This window comes from Loxodonta africana, chromosome 12 (genome assembly GCF_030014295.1).
Source record: "Loxodonta africana isolate mLoxAfr1 chromosome 12, mLoxAfr1.hap2, whole genome shotgun sequence".
Lineage (NCBI taxonomy): Eukaryota > Metazoa > Chordata > Mammalia > Proboscidea > Elephantidae > Loxodonta > Loxodonta africana.
This window is the reverse complement of record NC_087353.1, coordinates 96,752,995-96,773,804: the sequence shown is the minus strand read 5'-3', so window position 1 is coordinate 96,773,804 and position 20,810 is coordinate 96,752,995. Positions and strand designations below refer to the sequence as shown.

Below are 20,810 nucleotides of genomic sequence, written 5' to 3'. Positions count from 1 at the left end.
GCAGGGCGCGCTCTCGCGCGCCCCCTGTCCCCCCTCCCAGCCCCGCCGCCAGGCCCGGCCCGCGGACGCTCCCCCTGGCTCAGGTCGGGCCGCCGCGCTCCCGGACAGCGCGCCCCGCGGCCCCGCGTGACCGGAAATGCCCCCCCGTGGGTGCAGGCGGGGCGGGGCCGAGCGGCGGCACTTCCGGTGCCCACGCGCTGCCGCCGCGCAGCTCGGGGCCGTCACTTTGTGTAGCGCGGGGCCCACGCCCGCCCGCAGGCCCGCCGCCCGGCGCGCGCTCCCGGCCCGGCCGACGCGGTGAGTGAGGCGCGGGCGGCGCGGCGGCAGGTGCGGGCGGCGGGACTGGAGGGCGCGCGCCGGCTCGGCCGCCCTGGACGCCGGCGCGGAGGCCGGGGAGGCGGCGGCGGGGCCTGGGCCTGCGGCGGGCGTGGGCCTCCACGAACCCTCGCCCAGCTCCCCGCGGACCGCCGCCCGGCTCCCCGCGGACCGCCGCCCGGCTCCCCGCGGACCCCCGCCCGGCTCCCCGCGGACCCCCGCCCGGCTCCCCGCGGACCCCCGCCCGGCTCCACGCGGACCGCCGCCCGGCTCCTGCGTACCCCCGCCCGGCTCCCCGTGGACCCCCGCCTGGCCGCCGGCGGACCCCTTCAGCGCCTGCACGCTCAGGGCCAGTCCGACCCCCAGAGCTTTCCAGGCCGGCAGTGCGGGTGGGCGGGGAGCGGAGGACACATGACGGTTCGAGAGCTGAAGGGTGGGGGTCGGGCGCGGCCACCCACGACACACCCATCCAGGGGACCTGCCCTCGCCATGGCCTCCGCAGGAGATGGGGTGTGGGGAGGCGGATGAGACCCTGGAGGCCAGGCGCTCCCTCTGCGCTCCCTCCTATCGCTTTGTGACCTTGGGGGCCTCATCTGGGTCTTTCCTCTTCTGCAAATGGAGGCCCCAGTGGGCAGCTTTGTGCTGCGCCCTTGACTGCCGGCGTGGCTGGGGGGACCCATCCCGGGTTTGGATGGTGTCTGGGCTGTCCTGTGTGGCATGTGAGGTGCGGTGATAGGAGCGGGCCTTCGGGCATGGGAAGTAGGGCTTCGTGGAGGGCTGATGGGTAGGGAAAGGAGAGGCGTGCAGGTACCGGACAGGCTGGGCCCCTGCTGTACCTGTGTGGGGAGCCTTTAACACGTGAGATGGCTTAACAGGTGTTGGTTGGTCTAGGGAGCTGACAGGAGTGATAAGGCTGTCGTGGGGGACTGGAAGGCCACCATGGGTAGGGGCTAACCCAGGAGAGTAACCAAAAAAAACAAACCCAGTGCTGTCGAGTGGATTCCGACTCATAGTGACCCTATAGGACAGAGTAGAACTGCCCCATAGAGTTTCCAAGGAGCACCTGGGGGATTCAAACTGCCGACCCTTGGGTTAGCAGCCATAGCACTTAACCACTACACCACCAGGGTTTCCCACCCAGGAGAGTAAGGGGAGCCTTATTCGTGGACAGTGAGAGTCCTGTGGTCGGGCAGGAAGGCTTGTTGAAGAAGAACAGCAGGGTGTGGTCCATGAGCTCCCCCAAGAAGGAAAGAAGGAGTCTAGATATGTGTGTACCCCACACATCTCCACCCACTCCCCTGCCTGGATTTGGGACTTTGGTGGAGAGTTTCTCACAGTTTTCAAACTTCGCCACTTCTTCCAGTCATTGTCTTCCTCCTGTCTCCCCTTGGGGGTGTCTTGTCACCACCAGTCTGTATGTCTGCACCACTGCCAGTGGACAGGAGGGTCTCAGTAGCCCAGAGTTTATGCTGAACCTTACATGACCCCTGGAGACTCTGACCTGGGGAAGGGAGTGAAGTGCATTTCAGGTGGGCTGGCGGGCTGGAAAAAAGAGGGAGACTGTGGGTCTGAGGAGCTTGTCCAATACCCATCTGGCCATGGGAGAGACCCAGGGCCCCAGGGATATGACCATGAACTCTGCCCTGATGCTATTCCGAGTCCCAGGTTGGGGTGCAGTCCGGGGGAGTGTGGCGTGTCTGCTGCGCCCAGGCCCCTGGTCCATCTGTGGCTGACTGCTGACCTCTGTCAGCAGGGGCTTGGCCTTCCACATCTTTGGTCACTGGTAGATGGACTTGTTGAGAGAAGGGACTTTACTCATTGTCCTCTTTGGAGGCAGAGACCCTCAAGTGTTTCTGGGATAGGTTCCAACTCGAGGGACCCCAGCAGTGGTCATTCGGTTCTCTGGGATGCAACAAACCAAAACCAAACCAAACCTGTTGCTGTCATGTCAGTTCCAACTCATAACGACCCTACAGTGGAATCAGAATACTGAATTTAAAAAATCTCTCGTCTGTCATACTGAGCACAGACTTCAGAGTCGTTTCTCTAATAAACATGTGAGTGTTTGCTATGTCCAGTATGGGATTCTGAGATGAGCAGAGGGAGCCCCTACCTTCCAGGAGTTGACTGTGTCCTCAGGGATACTGACAGCAGCAGACAAATCCACACGTGTATAAAACAACAAAGGAGGCCTGGTGCCACAGTGGTTAAGCGCTCAGCTGCTAACTGAAAGATTGGCAGTTTGAACCCCCTAGCCACTCCGTGGAAGAAAGATGTGGCAGTCTGTTTCCATAAAGATTCCACAAACCAAAATCCACGTTTTGTCATTGAGTTGATTCCAACTCATAGCAACGCTACAAGACAGAGTAGGACCGCCCCATAGGGTTTCCAAGGCTGTAATCTTTATGGAAGCAGACTGCCACATCTTTCTCCCGCAGAGCGTCTGGAGGTTCACACTGCCAGTCTTTCAGTTAGCAGCCGAGTGCTTAACCACTGTACTACCGGCACTCCTTTCTATAAAGACTGCAGCTTAACAAGCCATATGACGGAGTTCTGCTCTATCCTGTAGGGTTTCTATGAATTGAAATTGACTCGATGGAAATGAGTTTGGGTTTTTGTTTTTATAGAGCAACGGAATAAGAGCTGCAAGGGAGAGTATGGAGGACCATGTGTGATAGGGGACCCCCTCTGGCCTGAGGCCCGGGGAGCTACCTTCAAGGGATCAACGAAGAAGAGGGGGAGAAAGTTTCAGGGAGAGAGACTAGCATGTGCAAAGGCCTTGAGGTGGAGTAAGCATGGGGCCACTTTATTCCAAAGCCATGGAGTTTTATTCTTTTGTTGGGTCCTCAGGTACGGTGGTCTGGCCTATGGGAGTTGGAAGTGGCTCCTCTGGGTGGTGGCCGGGCAGGTGATGGCTCTGCTTAGCTTGGCAGGGTGTCTGGGCTCAGCCTAAGTTGCAGCCTGAGGTCTGGGTGAGAGAAGTCCTCCTCTGGGCATGAGGTGGGTGGCAGTTGGGAAACCTTGGCTGGGCACTCTCGGTGCCCTGGGTGCTGGGCAGGGCTGCGTCCTCCTGGAGGTGACATGAGGCACCCAAATATCTACACCCTGGGCACCTTCACATGCCTAGAGAGCCGTGGAAGCTTCCAGAGAGGCCGGAGGCTGGGTTGGCCCTGCTGGGCATATTCTGTGACCCAAGCCTTTGGGTTCAATGGTTCTGAACCTAGGTGGGGACAAGGGTGGTTTCTGAGTGCTTGTGTGCCCAGCCCCCAGACGTGGACTTGGCCTCTGAGGGCCGGTGTGATGCCCGGAGGCCTACTTCTGCATTGTGGGTTCTGGAGCACGGCACAGAAGCAGCTCAGGATGAGTGCCCGCTGCCCTACTCATGGTGAAGCAACGAAGTTATGGGGTCAGAGCGTGTCTCTGAGCAGCTTTCTCATGTGCCTGGGTAAGGACACAGCCCAGTGGTCTGACTGCCCCGTGATCCAGGGCTATCTTCCTGTGGGGTGCCCAGTCCTGTTTTAGGGGTCAGTGGCAGACACTAGTAGAGCTGATGAGCCGGCTCAAGAGCCTCATGTGGCCACGTGGCCTGACATTTCCAGATCCTTCCTGATGCATGCACTCGTCTCCGGGCTCCGGGGCTGCGGTGGATTTTTAGTGGGCTTGGCTCACTTTTAGCTTAATCTGTCCCTTTGGAAAATGGCCCAGCTTGGGCAGGAGACACTGATGGGGCGGGTGCTTGGGGAGGGGCCGTGCTTAGGTTTACGTTCAAAAAGGAGCCACGGAAAATGACCCACCAAAACTGTGACCCTGCCCTGCCCTCGGGTGCTCTGAAGGAGCTGGTGAGGGACACGTGGCTGGGGGTGGGGGTACCCCATACTTGCAGCCCCTGATGCCACCTCCACTCCCTCATCCACAGCCGGGCTCTGAACACACAACCATGTGTCTGTGTTCCCCCAAGCACCTGACAGGCTGTCTGTGACGTCGGTGTGAGGGGGCCCTTGTGAAACGCTGGGAGCCTGACAGTTTGGCCCCAGAAGTTGTTGACTTGGAGGAATGTCCCAGGGACTTTTCAGTCACCTTTGCTGATCTGGCCATGAACATAATCTTTGGGATGCACTGAGTTTTCGTCCAAATGCCCTCAACTGAATGAGGGTTATGGGCAGACAAAGAAGTGAATTCATACTCCTGCTCTCTGCTCTCCCGTGTCTTACAGGAAGGAGCCTGACTTCTGGGCAGCACAAATTAAGGGTGCTGGGTTGACCTTTGACCTGAAGAAACCTGGGGCCACCTCGCCTGTCCCATCCTCACCCGGCATGCCTGCCATTGCTCCAGCTTGTCCTCACTGAGATCTCTCTACCAACACTCCCTGCCGGCCCAGTTCCTGTGTGGATGCCTGGGTTAGCATCTCTTTGCTCTGTGTATTGCAGGGATGCTCCTTGCAGGCTGCGCTCACTCTTGGAAGCTCACCATGGGCCCCCTGAAGGCTGTGGTGCCTGGACTCAATGCTGTCTGTGGGCCAGGGGGATAAAAGACTCTGGGGAAATGCTTGCTTTCCCCCAAGAAAGAGCTCCAGTCTATCCCCGGTGTGGGGTCGCTTGTGAGAAGGAGCTGGAGCCACGTACCAGGGCATCATGGAGGGGAGCACTTGGGCAGCCTGGCTGGGTTCGGAATGTCTTGGGTGTGCAACATAGTATCATGGAAAGGGCCCAGTCCTTGCTCGGCTTCAGTGCTTTTCTCTCTGTAACTAGGAAATGAAGCCTGCCCCCTCATCCCAGGGCTGTGCGGGGCCCACAAGGAGTCCCTGGGCCTGGGGGCGCGAGGTGACCCCCAGGCGCCTCTGTGTTTCAGACTGAGCTGAGACTTCTCCGGGGAAGATGGCGGCCCTGCACACGACACCAGACGCCCCAGCCGCCCGGCTGGAGAGGGTCGAGGATGGGTCGGAACGCAGCCCTGATCAGCAGGAGGAGGACGAGGTAGAGGAGATGGAAGAGGAGGAAGAGATAGTGGTGGAAGACGAGCTGGCAGCAGAGGTGGAAGAGGAGGAGGAGGAGGAGGTGGCCAAGGAGCAGAGCCCAGTGTTGGGGACCCAGGAGCGACTGAGCGGAAGTGGTGATGCCAGGTCCCCAGGGCTTCAGGAGACGGGTAAGGAGAGGGAGTCAGGGGTGGAAGTCAAGGGGCCTGGTAGGAAGAGCGGGAGCCGGAGCACCAAGGCCCGGGTTTGGAGTCGGGAGCAGCCTGGAGCCGCTGGACGGGCAGAGGGGGCCAGGGCACGAGGTTGGATGCCAAAGGGCAGATGGCTCCTAAGAGACCGCTCCCCTCAGCCCTGCAGACCCCCCGGGTTCCAGCCATCCCTGGGGATGAGGACCTGGAGGAGGAGGAAGATGAGGAAGAGGACGAGGGAGAGGAGGAGGAGGAAGCTGAGGACGATTTCCTAACAGCTGGGTCACAGGTGAGCGACCTCCTCTTGGTAGAGCCAAGTGATTGATTGGGCAGGGTTTCCCAGGGAGGCCTTGGTGTCCACTGCCCTGGGGACCACATCAGGAGCGGCCGAGCACTGGGCTGCTCAGGCCCAGGCTGGCTCCGAGCTGGTCAGGGCTGCAGAAGGCTGTTGGGGGATCCAGCACCATGCCAACAGACTATTGGCTGTTTTCCTGGGACCCAGCATCCCTAGGCCACTGGAATGTCTCCATCTCTTCATCCACCCCCCTCTCAGCTGCCCTCTCCACTACACCTGGCTTTGCCCTGAGGTCTGGGCTGCTCCTGCCTGCAGAGGTGTCACCTGTCCAGGGCCTGGTTCCAGCCAGTCGTCATCCTGGGCAACCAGAGCCCATACTCTGTTTAATTGGTACCACTTGTCCAGCCAGGGTGGGGCTTCATGCAGCCAACGTGACCACGGTGTTTGCTTCAACCAGACTGGACTGGGAAGGGTGGGGAGGCAGCCACAGCTGGCCAGGGGCTCTCAGGATCTGTCATCTCCTGGCCTCAGCGCAAGTCTCAGCTCTCTCCCGATGGCTGTGCTGTCACCTCTCCAAGCTCAAGTTCCCTGTCTCTGAAACAGGACTGGGGTTCCATTTCCAGGGCTGCGGGAAGGCCTGAGAGCCTTCGTGCTGTGTTGGCATTTTAAACTCATTGATGGGGGGCTGGAGTGTACTCTGTGAGAGCCCATTGCGGGGCCTCTGTCCATTTCCCTGCGTGGGCCCCAGTGCTGCTCTGTTCCCAGCCAGGGCCGCAGAGGGCAGTGTCTGGTCTTTGTTTTCCAGGGGCTGGTGACCTTTGAGGATGTGGCTGTGTACTTCTCCCTGGAGGAATGGGAGAGGCTGGACACAGGCCAGCGCGACCTCTACAGGGATGTCATGCAGGAGAACTATGGGATCCTGGTGTCCCTGGGTAAGGAGGGGCCCCGCGTCCCCAAGAGGTAACCTGCTCACAGGTCTGCCAGGGCATGGCTGTTGGAGAGGGTGGCTTCTGGGCCCTCAGGTCTTAGAGAAAGGGGTGCTGGAGCCAGCCTGCCTCAGGGAAGCTCAGGGACCACACTGGCTCCTGGGCTGGGATGTCCTGGGGTCCACCATGGCCGAGGAGCCCCTGGGCCAGGTGGCTGTGTTCTGTGGAGCTGTCATTCAGCTCTGGGTTCTGGGCACACTCCCCAGAAGCCTCGAGATTGTGAGGGTGAGGTGGAGGAGGAAGGTGAAGGTGTGTGGACAGGGGCAGGCAGGGTGAGTTGGGCAGTCAGCTCTGGAAGAGAAGGGAAGGTGGGCTTTCCCAGACTGGAGCAGGGAGGGGGCTGGGCCTGGATGGGTGGAGAAGAGGAGGTGAAAAGTAGATGGTGGCAGATCTGCTGGTGAGGGCAGTGGGTGGCCAGGTGCAGCCCTGAGGTGCTGGCTGTGTTCCTCCTGGGCAGGATACCCAATCCCCAAGCCAGACCTAATCTTCCGCCTGGAACAAGGAGAAGAACCGTGGGTCCCAGACAGCCCCCACCCTGAGGAGGGAGACATTGTCACTGGTGTCTACACAGGTGAGCGTGAGCGGAGGATCTCGGGTTTCTGGCTGCTCAGCTCCTTGGAGCTCTTATCAGAATGTGGCCTCACTGAGCTCTCCTGGGGTTCCCAGGGCAGATGTTCTGGAGCGTCAGGGAGCTCTGTGGGGACCAAGCAAGCCTCTCTCCAAACCTCTGCCTTTGTGTCTTGGTTCCTCTTGGTCCCAACCCCACAGAGGCCCAACGTGTGGAAGGTCCTTCTTGTTGTATGCCATTAAGTTGATTCCAACTCATAGTGCTCTTGTAGGACAGAGTAGAACTGCCCCATAGGGTTTCTTAGGGTGTAGTCTTAGGGTGTATGGGGGCAGATCACCAGGTCTTTCTCCCCTGGAGCCACTAGTTGGTTCAAACCTCTGACCTTTTGGTTAGCAGCTGAGCACTTAACTATTTTACCACCAGGGCTTCTTTGAAGGTTCTTCCAAACCAAACCCAAACCCACTGCTGTCAAGTTGATTCCAACCCATAGTGACCCCACGGGGTTTCCAAAGCTGTAAATCTCTACAGAAGCAGGTTGCCACATCTTTCTCCCACAAAGCCGTTGGTGGTCTAGAATCGCCAACCCTTTGATTCCGTTTAAAGGTTGTGCTGGAAGGTGCTTACCAAAAAAACCAAACCTTTTGCCGTCAAGTCAGTTCTGACTCATGGTGACCCTGCGGGACAGAGTAGAATGCCCCATAGGGTTTCTGAGGACTGGCTGGTGGATTTGAACTGTCACCTTTTTGCTTAGCAGCCAAACACTTAACCACTCTGCCACCAGGGCTCCAGAAGGTGCTTAGAGACCCTTCAAAAAATGAGTTGTCATCGAGTTTAGTCTGACTCATGGTGACCCCATGTGTGTCAGAGCAGAACTGTGCTCTGCAGGGTTTTCAGTAGGTGAGTTTTCAAAAGCAGATCACCAGGCCTTCTGAGGCACCTCTGGGTGGCCTTAAACCACCAACGTCTGGTTAGCGGCCAATCACATTAACTGTTTGCCCCTCCCAAGGACTCCTAGAGACTGTTGTTGGGTGCCGTCGAGTCAATTCCAACTCATAGCAACCCATGTGATGGAGTAGAACTGCCCCATTGGGTTTTCTAGGCTGTGATCTTTACAGAGCAGATTACCAGGTCTGTTCTTCTACGGAGCTGCTGGTGGGTTCAAACCTCTGACCTTTCGGTTAGCCACTGAGCACATTAACTGTTTGTACCTCTCGGGGGCTCCTGAAAGTGAATCCCTATCCCCACTTTGGATCCTGTGGTTTTAGGATTATTTGTTAGTGAGGGCAGGTTGTCAGGTTATGGCTCAGGGCCAGGGCTGGGCCTGTGGAGCCGAGCAGACTGTCAGGGCAGGGAGTACTCGAGCCTTACTGGCCTTTCAGATCCAGAGACTTCAGCCCGTTCTCTGGCTTCTCCACACATTTGGCCAACTCTGAAAAAAGGGCCCCCTCAGGCCCCCTCTCCTCCCTGGAAGGCCCGGGAGCAGCCATGGGCAGTGGCCCTGACCTGAGTGGGCAGCTCTGGGCTTCCAGGGGAGGAGGCTTCAGAGAAATGTGCACAGAAGGCATTTGGGGTCGAGTTCTCTGGAGAACTTGGCTGTAGGTTCAGTTCTGTTCCTTCAAATCCCTGAACCTCACTTTATTCATCTGGAGAATAAAGGATGTGAACCAAACCAGTAGTTTCCCACCCTAGGACCTCCGCCTCTCGGTTCTCTCAGGGTGCTTCATGGGGGGCTGTCAGTCAGGAAGCTCAGTGGAAGTCTGTGCCCCAGTGGGTGCTCTTGGCTTTGGGCTAGAGTGACACCAAACTCACGAGGGTGCCCTGAGTGTCACAGGCCTGTCACAGGCTCAGGTAGACGCGGAGCAGGAGCAGATGTTTTAAAATAAAAATACAGAAAAACTTGTAACTGACACCTTGAGTACACGTGTACTTTTCAGTGTCCTCACGCATGCCGTCTCTCTGTCGTCGTCACGACCCTGGAAAGTCGCTGCATTAAGATGAACCTGACTTTTAGAGCAGTCATTGCATGACTGGACTTCAGTCTCCATCCTCAGGCCCTTCTCCTTGTTGCCGACAACCCCCTCTGCAGTGCCTTCCCACCCTCCCCAGGACCCTCCCGGACTCTTTCCTGGGCTTCAGAATCCGGGGTGGAGGGCTCTGGCTGGCGAATGATACGCCACTTCCTCCAGGCTGAGGCAGGAACAGGCGATTGGCTGAAGATACACCCTACACTGTGTAGTCTCATTACCTAGCAGAGAAATCCCTATTCCCGGAGGGGATTATATCCACAGGCACAGGAGTCAGGATTTACAACACATATATTTTGGGGACACAACTCAATCCATCACAGGTCCCCTTTGAGTCTTGGTGACCCGCACCACGTGGTTTGTGTCTGGCTGACTTGCGAGCGCTCCGTGACGGGACCGTTGGGCCAGTGTCTCTGCATTTCCCTGTGGCTGGTGGGCCTGGGACTGTCCTCAGAACTCATAGTGACCCCAGGTCTGGGCAGTCCTGGGTGTGTCACGCCAATGTGGCCAGGCTGCAGCAGCAGAGGCTGTGGGTCAGCCCGGGCAGGGAGACTCCACCTGCAGCTTCGTGACTATAACTGCAGCCCATCCGCTAAGTGCCCCCACCCATTCTCCCCCTGCGTTCGATTCTCTTAAGCTGGGCTGGTTGAGAATTGCTGGGCCTGGGCAAGGCAGACACTGACTGTTCCAAGCCCGACACCACTTCTGTATTGTAGTTTTGCAGGACACTAGTGCGCTCTGAAGACCTCTCTTGTGTCCTACTTGGGTGCCCGCCACCTCCTGAATCCTGACTTGAAGGCTTCTGTCCCCTTCCTGGGTCCCCCGTGGCAGTGCGCCTGTGGCCTGCTGTGCTTTCTCACTCCCCTTTCCCCCCCTCTTCTGACCTCACCCCTCCTGCCTTCCCTTTCCTCACCTAGCTTACAGTGCAGGGTCCCTCCCTTCCTTGGGAGTGCCTGCTGTAGTCACCTGGGAGACCTCTGCCCCTGGAGTGGGGAGCACAGCTGGAGAAAGGCCTGCAGGTGGGCTGACCACCAGCCTCAGCTGGACACCCTCTGCCAGCCCCTGGCATTATCCGTTACGGAGGGCCAGAACCCTCTGTGAACTAGAGTCTCAACTGTCCCCAGTCAGTACATATGGCTAAGAAGGTCCCCCTCCCCAGATGGCTGACCTGAGCCCTTGCTGTGCCTTCAATCCAAATACCCCTTGTAGTGCCTCAGGGTCTTCCTGGAGGGCTAGCTCAGTCATCTCCAGGGTCGAGTCCTTTGGAGCAGATGTCTCAGGGAAACGAAGGCTGACACCCCTTGCCAGGTCTTCTGGGTTCCGGAGGAGCAACCGTGCTGATCCTTGGCCTATCCTGCCCTTGTCCACCCCCCGCCCCCCTCCCCCCCCCACCCCCACATCCAGCCACTGAGAAGGGCATCCCACACTGTCTCCCCTGGCTGGGGGATATCTGACCAGTACTCACTTGGATCCAAAAGAGGGTTTGGGATCTGAAAGCCAGCAAACTCCCTCGAATCTTTCCAGCCCCTGCTGTAGCCTGAGCTAGCTGTTACTCTGGCATCCCTTCTCCAGACCCTGGGCCACTTTGTCAGGAGGAGAAAAGTGAACAAAGCCTGGCCTCAGGGGCAGGCTGGTCTTCCTGTGGGTTCCCATTGGGTTCCCCAAATGGCCTTGCCACTTCCTGAGAGTCTTGTCTCAGGGTGCAGCCAGCTCTGACTTCCGAGGACTTGGGTGCAAATGTTTATGGGTCCTCGGCTAGGTCCTGAGGTATCCAGATGCAGCCCACTAAGACACTGTACTTGAATCTCACCCTGCCTACCTTGGGTGGGTATCTCTGATTAAAAACAACTCAAGGAACCCTCCTCAGAAACTTCAGGGAAAATCCTCTTAGAGACAGAAGCAGTCCACCACCTGCCTCTCCTATCACCAGCTTCTCCTTGCCCTCGGGGGTGCTCCTGCCTCCCCAGACTCAGGGAGAGTCATTCCCAGGCAAAAACTGGCATCCTGTGAGGAGGAAGTAGGTCTCTTCTGTGCAGCCCACAAGGGCTTAGCCACTCAGGTCACTCACTCGCAGCCTTGGGTGGGAGTTGGAGGTAAACTCAATCGCAGGATGATTTTGCCTTTTTTGAAGCTTATTTTTACTATAAAAGTATAATGTTACTAGTTATAGGAAACTTAGAAACAGTTGCAAGGTATGAAAAAATAGCCCATTTTCTCATCCTTCTGTACAGTGCGGGTCTAGGTCTGGCTTTATTTCACTTGGCACTGCAGCCCTCCAGATAGAGCAGACACTCAATAGAACAGGGTAGGTGGAGGCAAGCTGCCTGGCCACTTCCCGGGTGCCAGCTCCCCCTCCCCTTGGGTAGTACACAGTGGTCCTGGCTCACCTGGCCGGGTGACCCTGACACCAGCCAGAGCTTCGGAGGGCGGGATTCCTACTCAGTGGGGGCGTGACCCTTCCAACTGCTGGTTTCTGAGGTGGGGACAATATAAGGTGTTCATGAGGTCAGGCATGTGGGTGCTTTGGAACACCGGGGGGCCAGGCTGTCCCGCAGGGCTCCTGTGGGACTTGGTGCTGGCCCCAGGAACGTTGGTTCCCTCCTGGATGTACAGTGATGGCAGGCAGATTACACCCCGTCTTACAGATGAGAGGAAACCCTGGTGGCGTAGTGGTTAAGTGCTGCGGCTGCTAACCAAAGGGTCGGCGGTTCGAATCCGCCAGGCACGCCTTGGAAACTCTGGGGGGGCAGTTCTACTCTGTCCTAGAGGGTCGCTATGAGTCTGAATCGACTCAAGGGCACTGGGTTTACAGATGAGAAAACCCAACAGACCCAGCTCCCCAGCTTGGCTCTGTGCTGCCTGCAGCGCCCCCTTGTGGGGGACAGAAGGGAGTGGCCAGGTGCAGCTCTGGGGAGCAGGAACAGGAGAGTAGGAACTTGAGGTATCCGCAGCTGCAGTGATGGGAGGTGCTTGCAGGCCACTCGAGGTCTTGGCAGACGTGGGACTGTTTCCCCAATGCGGTGCAAGCTGAGAGGATGCTTAGCAGGGAAGGCACCAGACTCTGAGAGCTAACATGGATGTGTGAGAGTCTCTTAGCTGCATGTGGAGAGCTGGGCTGCTGGCCCTCTAGGCCTCTCTCCTCAGCCCAGGGCAGCTTCTCCTGGGCTTGATGTGGGCGTGGGAGGGAGACCCCTGGCTGCTGGCCAGCCTGAGACTGGTGGAGAAAACCCCCAGAGAGGGAGAGATGGTGAGCTAAGCTTAGGTACTCATCAAAGCGGCTCTCGCTGGATACTCGAGGCCTAGCAGGCTGGCCCAGGAAGTTCTGCAGGAGGCTTGGAGGAAACTACTTCTGGGGTCTCTGTTTTTCTTGGCACAGGGCCCCATTAGCCTCAGGTCTTATGGGAACCTGCAGACAAGCTCACCCACTTTGTCACGTGTCTACCTTCCTGTAGGGTCTGCAGGCTTGGGATGGAGCGGGCCATCTGGAAAAGGTATTAGTTGAGGCCATTGATGACAGCCCAACAAGTAAAGAACCCCCAGGCTTCTGAGGGGGACACCTGTGTGGGCATTACTTGTGCCTACAAAGCTGCTAACTGGGGGAGGCAGTGGCTTTACCGCCCTTGGGCCACACAGGACACGCAATGGGGTGTGGACGACTTCTTCTGCCGAATGAAGAAAGTGCCTTAGCCTCTCCAGGCAAGGGAGACTCCGTGCTGTGAGAGCTTGGGGGTTCTCCCGAAGTCTGGCAGGGGGCTGCCTCTTCTCATGTCTCTGGCCTCCTCCCTTGTCTCCTTCAGGGTCCTGGTACTGGACCGACGACATGGAGGACCACGAGGAGGAAGACGATGAGGACTTCCTGGCGGAGGTGGCGGAAGAGGAGAATGAGCCCCCTGGTCTGTGGTCAGCGGCCTATGGTGTGGGGGACGTGCCTGGGACGTGGGGCCCCGATGACTCGGACTCGGCACAGACCCCAGAGAGGTGGGGGCCCGACCCGGGTGGCCTCGGGATCCTGGCTGATGGGACCGAGATGAAGCCCTTCCTGGCCAGCCGGGAACCCAGCACGAACCTGCTGGCGCCCTGGGCCTTCCCGGCTGCAGTTGATGCCCCAGCCCTGCGGCCCGAGACCACCTGTGACGTGTGCGGCAAAGTGTTCCCGCATCGCTCGCGCTTGGCCAAGCACCAGCGCTACCACGCCGCCGTCAAGCCTTTTGGCTGCGATGAGTGTGGCAAGGGCTTCGTCTACCGCTCGCACTTGGCCATCCATCAGCGCACGCACACCGGCGAGAAGCCCTTCCCGTGCCCGGACTGTGGCAAGCGATTCGTCTACAAGTCACACCTGGTGACGCACCGGCGCATCCACACGGGCGAGCGGCCCTACCGCTGCGCCTTCTGCGGCGCGGGCTTTGGCCGCCGCTCCTACCTGGTTACCCATCAGCGCACACACACTGGCGAGCGGCCCTACCCGTGCCCGCACTGCGGCCGCAGCTTCAGCCAGAGCTCGGCGCTCGCGCGCCACCAGGCTGTGCACACCGCCGACCGGCCGCACTGCTGCCCCGACTGTGGACAGGCCTTCCGCCTCCGCGCGGACTTCCAGCGCCACCGTCGCGGCGGCGGCTGCGCCGAGCCCGGGGCCGACGGGCCACGACAGGAGCCCGTCGAGACGGCGGGGCTTGAGGAGACTGAGGCGGAGCCGGAGGGACCTGAGGCGGGCGAGGCCGATGGGGACGGCGAGGCGCCGGAAGCGGCGAGCAGCCCCGAGCGAAAGGAGGCTTTGGAGCCGACGCGGCGAGGCCTGGAGCTGGGGAACGGCCTGAGTGAGGGCGAGGGCCCATCCTCCCATCCGCTCGGCTTCCACTTCCCCATACACCCCAAGTCCTGGCTGCACCCCGACGGCTTCCCCATGCTCGGCCTCCCGGACTTCAGGGAGCGGCTGTCGGCTGACGCGCGCGCCCTGCCGGGGCCCCTGGGCGGCCCACTCTCGCTGGTGGAGGGCGCGGGACTGGCCTGCGACCCCTTCGGCGGTGGGGGCCCCGGGGGCGGCGGCGGCCTGCGCGCTTTCGGGCCCGCCGTCGGGGGGCTGCTGGCCGAGCCGGCGCCCGCTGCGCTGCCTGAGGAGGAGAGCCCGTGGATCTGCTCTGACTGTGGCAAGACGTTCGGGCGCCGCGCGGCGCTGGCCAAGCACCAGCGCTACCACGCCGGCGAGCGGCCGCACCGCTGCGCCGACTGCGGCAAGAGCTTCGTGTATGGCTCACACCTGGCGCGTCACCGGCGCACGCACACGGGCGAGCGGCCCTTCCCGTGCCCCGAGTGCGGTGCACGTTTCGCCCGCGGCTCACACCTGGCGGCTCATGTGCGCGGCCACACGGGCGAAAAGCCTTTCGTGTGCGGCGTGTGCGGCGCGGGCTTCAGCCGCCGGGCACACCTGACAGCGCACGGGCGCGCGCACACGGGCGAGCGGCCCTACGCGTGCGGCGAGTGCGGTAGGCGCTTCGGACAGAGCGCGGCGCTGACGCGGCACCAGTGGGCGCACGCCGAGGAGAAGCCGCACCGCTGCCCCGACTGCGGCAAGGGCTTCGGCCACAGCTCGGACTTCAAGCGGCATCGGCGCACGCACACGGGCGAGAAGCCCTTCCGCTGCGCGGACTGCGGCCGCGGCTTCGCGCAGCGCTCCAACCTGGCCAAGCACCGGCGCGGTCACACGGGCGAGCGGCCCTTCCCGTGCCCCGAGTGCGGCAAGCGTTTCTCACAGCGCTCTGTGCTGGTCACGCACCAGCGCACGCACACGGGCGAGCGGCCCTACGCCTGTGGTCACTGCGGCCGCCGGTTCTCGCAGAGTTCACACCTACTCACACACATGAAGACGCACCGCGGCGCGGCGGGAACGCCTGCCCAGGCGGTAGCGCCCAAGGCCGAGGCACACGCCAAGGTCCCGGGGCCAGGGCAGGCGGGCCCGAGCGCTGAGCCTGGGTCAGGGGAGCGCGGTAGCGCCCTGCGGGAGTTCGCAGGCGGGACGAGCTTCGGCTCTGAACAGCTCGCTGCTTTCCCAGGACCGTCGGGCACCTACGAGGAGACCACCCTGTGAGGGGCCAGAGGCCAACGAGGCGCACCCACTGGGCGGCCGGCGCGCAGGCCGGGGGCTCTGAGGTCCCAGCCCTGGGTGTGGTGCTTTCCCCTCAGCCCCCACCCCACGGCCTTGGGGCTGCCCTCCCGCCCTGGCCCTTGAAAGGGTTAGGGCGCCCGAGGTGGCATGGCGGTGTAGGGGGCTCCAAGAGAGAAGAGCAGTAGGCCCTGGAGGGAAGGGAAGGGATGGGGAGTGGCCACCCTGAGGACTGCAGCCTCCCCAGGGCTGTGCTGAGGCCAAACAGTGGGCACGGCAGGTGGTGGTATTTTACCCCATTGGACGTGGGTGGCCAGGGGCCAGGTGGCTTCTGAGTTTTACAGCAAGGGTGGGAATCCCTTGCGTGGAGTGGAGGGTGGGGTAGTGGAAGGCAGAGCTGACATCTGGGTCGCCAGTGGATTGGGCTGACTACTTCGTCCCATTCCTCAGTGGGCGGTTTCAGGGATCCTCTGGTCATTTAACAGTGTCCAGGAAGTGTTCAGAGTTGTGTGCATGGCCGATGGAAGCCTGGTAGTTCCCCCAAAGGAGGGTTTTCTCCCTCTGCAGGGGACAGAGAAAGGGCCAGGAAAGCTTTTATTGTCATCGTCCCCTGTGAGTATTTATTTCCACCTCTTGTATGGCCTGAAGAACCTGGGAGGAGGAGAAAAAGCCAGAAACCAAATTAGTAGCCCCGGGTGGATGGGTTGCAGGTACTTTCTGGCCCGGAGCAGGTTTGAAGCCTTATTCTCAGGAGTAGCTCACTCCTCACCCTACTGGGGCCCTGGGACCAGCCAGGCTCTGGTTATACCAGCTCGATTTTAATCTAGGCTCCTTAGGTGCTTTGGTCCTCTGACCCCTGGGGGCTGGAGGGTACACACTGAGACCCTCTGGAAACTGGTGACACGTGGATCGCCGCCCTTCTGCGCCCCATGCTTTAGAGTTAATAACAGATTAAAGGGCTGAGGCGGGTCACAGGATCTTTCCCCACATTCCATAATTAGGGCCCCACGACTTCTACGGTCCCCTTCAGTCTACTTTTGCCGTTACATTCTTCTATCGTGTTTCTGTTTAGATGACCACCTTATAGGGTGGAAGACGGAGCCCCAGGCGCGTGGTACTGGTGGGCCTCCAGGGTGTGTCCTGAGCCCATGCGCAGTAACCAAACAGAGCCCCCAGCTATGCAAGGCCCTGCTCGGTGGGCACCCCACCCTCTGGGCAGCCTTTGGGAGCCTCTGGTAAGCAGCTGAGGCAGGGTCCTGTGAGACTCTACCCGTCATACTTTTTGCAGGTCCAGGATACAGTTGAAGCAAGTGCATTCCCTTTTAGACCTGGTTCCTTCCGTTTGAGTGTAGGCAGGACCTTGGGGGCTGAGAGCCAGCAGACAGGCTGCAGGGGCTGGGGGCGGGTAGGAGGCTCGGTAGTGGTGGGTGGGAGTGGGCCTGGGTGGTGGTGGTAAGGATTAGCTGTGCTGGGTGAAGTGGCAGTGTGGGTGGTGAGGAGGGCAGGGGCCCAGGAGGCAGTGGGGACGGTGGGTGATGCTCTTTCTGCCCCAGAGGCATTTCCAGCTCTCTTCCTCCACCAGTTTCTCAACTCTTCGAGTGGGACAGAAGCCTCAGAAAGGGCCCAGGGGAAGGAGGCTGGGTGGGCCAGGAGCTGGGGACCTTGGGTCTGGCCCTGTACTCATCCTTCCTGGCACGCCCTGAGTGCATGCCCTTGGTGCCCCTTGGGCGCAGCTTCTTCTGCCCTGCCGCTGTGGGCAGGAGGACCTAGCTTTAATAAAGAGTGGAGAAACGAGCTTTCTGCCTGGATTCCGTGTCGTTGCTGCTCTGCCTCGGTGCCCACCTGCCGTGGAGGGTCTGCAAGGCCTCAGGCCCTGTCATCGTGTTTCTGCTAACACTGCAGGGCCAGGATGGCCCAGGAGGAGTCAGGCCCAGGACAAGCTTTGGCCACATGCAGACTGCATCCCCCAAATATTTCTGGGAGTCACCAAAGGGTCCCCACACTGCCATGTACTCCTTTAAGACTTGTACCAGTCTTGGGACCTTACTGTGTTTGGAATCGTTTAACCAACCTTCCCTGTGCTAGAGGAGGGGCCTGGTCCTGGTGGTCCAGTTGAGTGCCTGGATCACAGACCTTTCCCCTGAGGCCCCAACGCCCTGTGGCTTTATCCAGGGCTCACCTGCTCCCTTGCCAGGGCAAGGTGCAAATCCCCCAACCCCCCTAAAACCTACCTTTAAATCGACTTGCTGGCCATTTTATTCTCACCATGTCCTATGATCAAATAAAACTTTCCCAGCCTTTCCACGTGGATTTGGGAAACATGAAGTAAATGCTCTTTTCAAATGTGACTTGGAAGCATCAGAACAGAGCAACACAGTATTTCAATTTTTTGTTTTTGTTTAAAGTCTTTGGAGTGACAGACAGATGTTAGGGCCTAGTTTAAAGATGGTCAGCCCAAAGGATCTTACAGTCTAACCAGAAAAGCTAAATTATTCCCAGATCTTCTGATTCTGTGGCCAAATACTTTTTTATTTTAGGGTGGGGGGAACCCAACCCTGATGGTCATAGAAAAAAAGGTAGATACCCTTCCTAGTTTTGAGAGAACTTCCAAGTTTCCAGAGTCCTGACTCATTCTGCAAATGTCTATTTAGCTCCTCCTTTTTTTTTTTTTTTATCATTGCCAAGGAAACCTGGTGGCAAAGTGGTTAATAGCTATGGCTGCTAACCAAAACGTCAGCAGTTCGGATCCGCCAGGCACTCCCTGGAAACCCTATGGGACAGTTCTACTCTGTCCATTAGGGTTGCTATGGCAACATGTGTTTTTTTTTAAATCATTGTCAAGAGGAGCTCTGGTGGTGCAGTGGTTAAGTGCTCAGCTGCTAACCAAAGGGTCAGTGGTTCAAACCCAGCAGCCACTCTGTGGGAGGAAGATGTGGCAGTCTGCTCCAGTAAAGATTATAGCTTTGGAAACCCTATGGGGCAGTTCTACTTGGTCCTATAGGGTCGCTATGAGGTGGAATCAACTGGACATCGATGGGTGTCGTTGCCAAGGAGGAATGAAACCCCCAGGGACCTGCCTGTGAAATGTGGCCCGTAGAAGGTGGTACTTGGAGTCACCGGACCTGAGCCTCCCTCTCGCCTCCCCCTCTGTCATTTTCCCATTTCTCTCTTGCCCCTATTAAAAATAATCAAAAGGCAAAGAAATTGGAACAACGTTCATTCTGAGCAGTTATCCTATATGCATATACAAAAAAACGTTACCACCTCATTCATTTTACACATTCCATAGGATTTCATTCTTTGGATGTCCCACAATTTATGTAACTAACCAAAAAAAACAAACTAGTTGCCAACAAATTGGCTCCAACTCATGATGCCCTGTGTGTGTCAGAGTAGAACTGTGCCCCGTAGGGTTTTCAATGGCTGTGATCTTTCAGAAGCGGATTGCCAGGACTTTCTTCTGAGGTTTCTCTGGGTGGACTCAAAATGCCAACCTTTGGGTTAGCAGCCAAGCTCTTTACCATTTGCACCACCCAGGGACCCCAATTTAAGTAGTCTTCTGCTATTTCTGTGTGTGTGTCTTGTGTTTCTTCCATACCCCTTCCCACAGTTCCAAAGGAAACCAGCAACCAATCAAACAAAACAACAGGAATAGGAGGTCACCAAGTAAATAACACAGTTCCCATTTAATCCTCATAACAAGTCTATTATCATCATTCCCATTTTGCAGATGAGGAAACTGAGACACAGAGACATTAAGTCACAGGCCCAAGGTTTGCCAAGATTCAAGCCTTGGAAGTTTGGCTCTCAAGTGTCTATTTAACCCTTTTGGAAGTTTGAGTTGATGGACAGAATAGTGAATTATTTCCATAACAGAACACCCCTTTTTAGGGGAGGTACCTCGGCCTTGTCCACAAAAAAAAAAAGTACGTGCTGGTGGCCAGGCCTGGGTAGAACACCCCAGTAATTAGCCTAGGCATGAGCCCATGACCTCAGCAGAACACTCTGATTAGTTCCTGTCGTTTTTCATCAGTGTTATGGGGAAAATGTTCCCTTTGCGGAGGGGGGGGGGGGGTTGCTAGGTTGGTAGAATGTGCTTTTAGTCCTAGCAGGCACCACACTTGCCGTGTAGAGAAAGCCTGTCTGAGATATGCAGAGAAGTGTTGATGACATTGCTTAGGTCACTGGATATAGCTATGCCTGAAGTCCCTCATGAGTAACACCTTGTTCTTAACCCAATGGAGTTGGTTTCCACCGCTTGCACCAGATAGAAGCCTGGCTAGTTCAGGGGTACAAGGAGTTTTCATAACAAAGGAAGAGGTTAAGTGGAGCTTCAATACCCACCTTTCTGCCTCTCTAAGTCTGGAGGAACAAGTGTCCAGGTAAATGTGGGGGCTTGATGAGGACACCTAGCCTGCCTGGCATGGGGTGTGCGCCCAGTGCACCCACATGCATTTCTGAAGCTGCTGTCAGACGGAGGCTGTACAAAGACCAGGCTATTGCATGTATGACAGTCACCTGCAGGGGGCGTTCAACAAGACTGTGCTTGCTGCAAAGTGGCTGTGAGTGAGGGTTGAAGAGGGTGGTTAGACGTTGTCTTTGTCCATTGTTTGAATACTGTCTGCTGTTACTAACCACCCTAAAACCTAGTGGTTTTAAACAACCATTTTATTATGCTCATGAATTCTGTGGGTCAGGAATTCAGGCAAGGCACAGTGGAGGGGGTTTGTCCTGGCTCTGCGTTGTCTGGGACCTCAGCTGGGAGGACTTGAAGGCTGGAATCGCACACCTGGAATAACCTGAAGATTGGGACTGTCTACAGACAGGTGTGTCCACAGGTGGCCTCTCCATGTGATGTGACTTTCTCACACAGCACATGGCCTCAGCAATGACTGGATTTCTGACGTGGTGGCTCAGGGATCCAAGTATGTGCCAAATGCAGAAGGTACATGGCCTTTTACCACATCATCTTAGAAGTCACAGAGTGTCACTTTCTCCTTACTCTTTTGGTCGAAGACAGGGGCAGATTAACCAGTGTGTAAGGTATGCATGGGTTTACAGTAAGCAAGGTAGGCATGGGCTTAATTGTGTTTACTCGCTAATCTGTAATGCACAATTTCACACGGGTTTCACATCTTTGAGGTTGTGAAAAATAGCTGAAATTGTGCACTGCAGATCAGAAAATTAGCACAAGTAAGCCCATGTGTACTGCTGATGAGTGAAAAACTTATAGTCTAAATTGAATTAAAGAGGTTTGTTGAAGGTTTAAGAGAGCTCAAACATGGTAAAGCCCAAGTATAGGGTGAATCATCTGACTTTTTCCTTAAATAAATTGATCCTCCACATAAAAAGACATATCCAGATG

General features: G+C 57.8%; 1 protein-coding gene across 3 annotated transcripts; it reads left to right on the top strand.

Annotated features, from left to right (window-relative positions):
- Positions 1 to 191: 191 nt before the first annotated feature.
- ZNF316 (zinc finger protein 316) lies at positions 192 to 18,122 on the top strand. 3 transcript variants are annotated; one of them, XM_064296010.1, is made up of 7 exons: positions 192 to 297; positions 4,529 to 4,712; positions 5,164 to 5,457; positions 5,637 to 5,764; positions 6,576 to 6,702; positions 7,214 to 7,327; positions 13,146 to 18,122. In XM_064296010.1, the coding sequence occupies exons 3-7, from the start codon at positions 5,190 to 5,192 to the stop codon at positions 15,428 to 15,430; spliced, it is 2,922 nt and encodes a 973-aa protein (XP_064152080.1). In that variant the 5' UTR covers positions 192 to 297; positions 4,529 to 4,712; positions 5,164 to 5,189; the 3' UTR covers positions 15,431 to 18,122. The 3 variants fall into 3 exon arrangements, with proteins under 3 accessions (XP_064152080.1, XP_023411719.1, XP_023411717.1); XM_023555951.2 differs by lacking the exon at positions 192 to 297 and adding an exon at positions 606 to 3,760; XM_023555949.2 differs by lacking the exon at positions 192 to 297 and having other exon boundaries at positions 606 to 4,712.
- Positions 18,123 to 20,810: the final 2,688 nt, after the last annotated feature.

Coding starts and splice junctions, on each gene's coding strand:
- ZNF316 (XM_064296010.1), top strand. CDS start 5,190: ATGGCGGCCCTGCACACGACACCAGACGCCCCAGCCGCCCGGCTGGAG. Junction 5,458..5,636: donor CCCAGGGCTTCAGGAGACGG/GTAAGGAGAGGG, acceptor CGCTCCCCTCAG/CCCTGCAGACCCCCCGGGTT. Junction 6,703..7,213: donor TGGGATCCTGGTGTCCCTGG/GTAAGGAGGGGC, acceptor CCTCCTGGGCAG/GATACCCAATCCCCAAGCCA.